Source organism: Urocampus carinirostris, chromosome 1 (assembly GCF_059441175.1).
Source record: "Urocampus carinirostris isolate Australia breed hairy pipefish chromosome 1, RoL_Ucar_1.0, whole genome shotgun sequence".
Taxonomy (NCBI): domain Eukaryota; kingdom Metazoa; phylum Chordata; class Actinopteri; order Syngnathiformes; family Syngnathidae; genus Urocampus; species Urocampus carinirostris.
This window is the reverse complement of record NC_142349.1, coordinates 59500267-59505281: the sequence shown is the minus strand read 5'-3', so window position 1 is coordinate 59505281 and position 5015 is coordinate 59500267. Positions and strand designations below refer to the sequence as shown.

The window sequence follows — 5015 nt, the reverse complement described above, 5'->3', positions numbered from 1 at the left end:
TTTGGGATTTCTTGTGGCTTTTTTGTTAGCACATTTGTCTAATTTACCCACCCAGTGTAAATAAAATGCACATATCGTCATCTTAATTTGTACTTTTCTAAATTAATAACAGCGTCCGAATTGAGCTCAGTTTTATTTGCATAACGAAAACGGCACTGATTTAATATGTATTTTTCATTAAATAATTACAATTTTAATTACCATTTCGATTTATTTTGAATGTATTATTGGTGGTTTTTGTCTAAGGCTTTTGGTGTAAAATATCACCAGCCGTTTTATTTCATTCCTGCAAGAAACCAAACGGTCTCGATCTCACATAAAATGACAATTTATTAAACAAACAGACAAAAATCCTTCAAAAAAATAAAATAAAAATACTTATCAACATGTGAAGAATCTTTCAGATAGTATACGGCGATATACACGTTCCTTCAGTCACTTTTATAATGGAACACTTTTTGGGGGGTAAGTCAGCGTGTGTGTGCGTGCGTGTGTGTGCGCGTGGTTGTGTTGTGTGTCTTTGGTCCATATATCCTGGCTACAGTTTGAAAATAAATTACTATATGCAAGTTACACGTCCATGAAAAAAAAAACATTTTAACATATAAAGTAAAAGAGAGAAACTTACGTGTTATTTGCGGTAACACTGTTTAGAAAGATCAAGTCTTTTTTGTTTGTTTTTTGTTTTCTGTCTCATATTAGTCTATTTAAGTCGGACAGTATTGGTAAAACTATTCAGGCCTCTGTTCTTGTTTTCCTCTTTCTGTTTTTGGATCAGAACTTGCTGCAGTCATAGACAAAAGCTCCCGAAGTGCGATAGATGGACTGACTGGTCGGGAAGGACATCTGGCAGCTGTTATTCCCGTTGACTGGCGAGTTATTCAAGCCGATCCTCTGCGACTCGAACATCTCCCGAACAGAATGGAAGTTCTGCTGCTGCGCCGCTGCGGCAGCCGCTGCAGCCGCCGGGTAGGTGGCCCCAAGGTGACCCAAGTCCCCGGCGGCTTGGTTCAGGTACCACGATGTCAGCCTGCCCTGGTGCGAGTGTGGATGCCCGTCCTGGCCTGTGCCTAGGCCGCCGTGGCCCTGCAGGGAGGAAGACGACGTGGTGGTGGTGACCGAGTAGTCTGGCAGGGTCTCGTCCTGCACGGGTGCAGCCAGGTGGCTCGCCCGTTCTCCAGCGTACAAGCTCATCGCCTGCATGTTGCAATGGTAGGTGGCGTTGGAGGTAGTGGAGATGGAGTTCTGGTTGCACGGAGAGCCGTACGCCGAGTTTTGGCTCGGGGAGTAGCTGAGCGACAGGGACGGTGCGATGCCAGCTGTCCTTGCTTGGGGAAGCTCACCTGCACCTTGCGGAGACCCCCGAAGGGAGGTCATGATGTTGTCCACGCTGAAACCTTGGTGGTGGTGCTGGTGCTGCTCCGCGGCCTCCATGCCTACCATGGAGCGATTCGACGGGATGCTACCTTGCGGACTCCCGCTGGACATGCTGCTGCTGTCCGGGCTCTCGATTTTGGGCACTGCGTTCAAGGACGGCGAGTTAGCCTGCGGTGGGGTCACGGTGCCGTTCTCCGTTTTAATATCCTGGATCCGGACGGGCTGAGTGCCGGTTTGTTCCTGCTGGTCCCGGTTCTGCTGCTGGGTTTGTTGACGGGGTGGTGCGTCCTTCTGAAGCCGGTCTTCTTTCTCCTTAAGCACGTCCTTCTTCTTGAAGCGCCGCCGCCTGCGCAAGAAGCTGCCGTTTTCGAACATGTTGTACGAGTCCGGGTCTAGAGTCCAGTAGCTGCCCTTGCCGGGTTTTTTATCGTCGCGCGGCACTTTGACGAAGCACTCGTTGAGGGACAAATTGTGGCGAATGCTGTTCTGCCAGCCTTGTTTGTTGTCCCGGTAGAAAGGGAAGCGCTCCATGATGAACTGATAAATCCCGTTGAGGGTCACCTTCTTGTCGGGCGAGTTCTGGATGGCCATGGTGATGAGCGCGATGTAGCTGTACGGGGGTTTCACCATGTCCTTGGGTTGAGGTTGGGGGGCGTACGGTCCGTATGCGCGCGCCATGCCAGCCGGGTATTGCTCGTGCGCGGCGTGGGTGTACATGTTCATGGGTGCCGGCATACCCGTGTAGCCCCCGCCGGCTGCCGCTCGGTAGTAGCCTGGATCGCCGCCGATGTACGGCACGACGCCCAAGGAGTTCGGGCTGGAGACGGAGTAGCGCGCCTGCATGGTTTCGGCTCCTCCACCGAGGAAGACAAAAAAAGATTCCTTAAAATCGATTCACAGCTGTCTTTTGGGGGATTAAAAAATATAAGGGAGGGAATGAGCTTGCTTTAAGCAGTCCCCATCTCAGAGCGTTTGGAAAAGTTCTGGACTTTGGACATCCGTCAGCACCCAGGACTTTGCGCAGTTAAATTCTTTCCTCCTTTTTTGCTGCCAGTGAAGCTCCTCCTCGCTTATGGCCACCAGTATCCAATAGAAAGTGCTGAAGAGAGTAAGGAGGGGGGATATCTGAAGGAGGGGGTAACCAATGCATGTCAGGCCTGTGTCGAGTCACAACAATCAGAGAGCGAATTATCTTTTGCAAATGCGTAAATATTACCCAAATTTGTTATATTGTTACCATCGTCTGTCAGGTCAAGTCCTACTTATTTGCATAAAACCCATAACCAAAAAACACAGGCTCCAATTCCAATTCCCCAATTCCAACACCCCTGATCTGAAACCTGTATACAGGCAAGGAAAATCTTTGACAAGGGGCCACACGTGAATTGATCCCCTTCCATACACAAAACAAAGTCAACATTAACGATAAACACAGATAATTAAAAATAAATGTTCAAGAAGTTTATTTGAAATTGTGTCCAGAGGAACGCAGGAAAGCCGTCAACATTATAAGGGACTCCTCGAATCCTAGCCGACACCACCATTAAGGACACAAAGGCTCAGGGACGATATCTTCCACAGAGCAATGACCACCCTAAATAAGTGCTCAAATTTGTAAAATTATACATCTTGCCGAATTTTAGTTGCTGCTAATCTTATTGCACTACTTTTCATTGCAGTATTGATACAATGCACTGTATTTTTTCATTGTACTGTTTTAACAACTTGGGCTAGTCTCTAAGCACTGCGTTGTTAATGTGTTTGCTTATTTACTCCGACAGTTTTGTGTGTTATTTTTCTCTTTAAAGTGTTTATTACACGTTTACCCACCAGTGCCATGTATGAATTTGAGGCATGCAATGTTTCACTATTCGTTGATATCAATAACAATAAAAAAACGATTCTATTCTATTCTATTCTATTCTATTCTATTCTATTCTATTCTATTCTATTCTATTCTATTCTGTTCTGTTCTGTTCTATTCTATTCTATTCTATTCTATTCTATTCTGTTTATTTATTTCAACCTAAGCTCCAAGTTGACATCAAAGCTCAGACTGGCCTCATTAAGCAAGGGAATTAAAAGGCAAGTTTGGGGTCGAGAGGTGCGAAAATTTGTTCAAGGGTGGGCTTGAACGCCAAATGGCGTTTTTGACACCCAGATGAGAGAACACACATTTAAATGTGCTGCTTTTAAACACTACGTTTTCTCCAGTAACCTCGGTCAAGTTTTGCAATGTGCGAAGGTAAAAAAAAAAATCCCATCAAAAGGGGCTACAATCCACAGCGTGAAATCGCCCATAGTGACCGCGAGGCAACGTTACACCCCCCGATATGAGTCCGTAAGCCTTTGCACGTCTTCTTAATTAAAATGACCGTGCAGAACTCGGGCGGTTTCTCCTTACATGGACCCGGGCATGAACCTTTTTTTTTTCCATCGCCTCGGGTCTGTTTGCTCACGAATCCCGGGATGGGCCTACCGCGGCCTGGCCACCCAGAGCCCCATTTAAGCCGCCACAATTGAGCCTATTCACCTAAACGGATGAGAAGGTATTGAAGTCTATCATGCACATTAGTTACAATATAGCTATGGATAATTAATGATTACGAATTGTTTTATAACTTTCCAATCATAAACATGGAAATAGTGTAAATAGTTTTGGTGTATTTCACAGTATAGCCATCGCAGCGATGAATATGATGGGTTTGAAAGGATGTTGCAAATAAGGATGTTACCCTAAGAACACACCCCACCCTCCATCCCGTTAAATCGCTCAGTTGACAAAAATTGTGAACTCTACAATTTTCGATTCACTGAAAAGGGTTGAAAAAAGAAAGACCTGGTGCAGGTAAAAATCACGATTTGGCATGTGGTGCCCTCTAGCGCCACAATAAGGGCAGGCCCAAAAAACTAGACACGTTATAAATCTCTTTATTTCTTCTTTTTTTTATTGGTCGGTCCAAAAACTGGAGTTGGGGGTGATTTGGGAGAGGCTAGGATATTAAAAGGGGGCGAGTAAGGATCCCAGCCTCTATATTGGATGTTTGAAAAAATAAACCATCTTTGTAAACAAATCATGAATACAATTTCTACTCTGCATGAACAAGGTCCAGGTTTTCGAATTGGGATTGTTTTATTTCTTAGAATTACTAATGGTTTATTTAATAATTTCTTCATTTTGCAACCGCGGGATTCAGGTTAAGGTGAGTTAGGGGTTATAGATGTTGTAGGTTTAGGGCAAAGTTAGGGGTGGTTAGGATTTAGGGATAGCGTTTGGGTTTAGGCTATGGTTATAGGTTATGGTTTGAGGAGGTTTAAGGGTTAAAGTTCGCGTTAGGGTAGGGTTAGTTGGTAGTTTAGGGTTATGGTTTGGGGTTTACGATTAAAGCAGGGTTGGGACTAGTGCTTCGAGTCGGGAGGTTAAGGTGTGAGGATTAGGGGTTGGTATTAGGATTACGGCGCTGATTCTCAACTGGTTTAACTTTAGGACCCACCATTTCACCCTCATGACAAGCTGTGACCCAAATCAAGAAATGATGTACACCTCTCAAATGTAGCCAATTAAAGGAAGTTACAGTTTAAAGCAGATAGAATATATTCCACTTTTTTTCACCCCAAATTAAAATGACCAGTGAAAC

General features: G+C 45.0%; 1 protein-coding gene across 1 annotated transcript; it reads right to left on the bottom strand.

Moving 5' to 3' along the window:
* Nucleotides 1–312: 312 nt before the first annotated feature.
* foxc1a (forkhead box C1a) lies at nt 313–2405 on the bottom strand. Its single transcript, XM_088319852.1, has one exon. The coding sequence runs from the start codon at nt 2218–2220 to the stop codon at nt 775–777; it is 1446 nt and encodes a 481-aa protein (XP_088175978.1). The 5' UTR covers nt 2221–2405; the 3' UTR covers nt 313–774.
* Nucleotides 2406–5015: the final 2610 nt, after the last annotated feature.

What these genes read in the sequence shown, in the direction of transcription:
- foxc1a (XM_088319852.1), bottom strand. Translation starts at nt 2,220, where the DNA reads ATGCAGGCGCGCTACTCCGTCTCCAGCCCGAACTCCTTGGGCGTCGTG.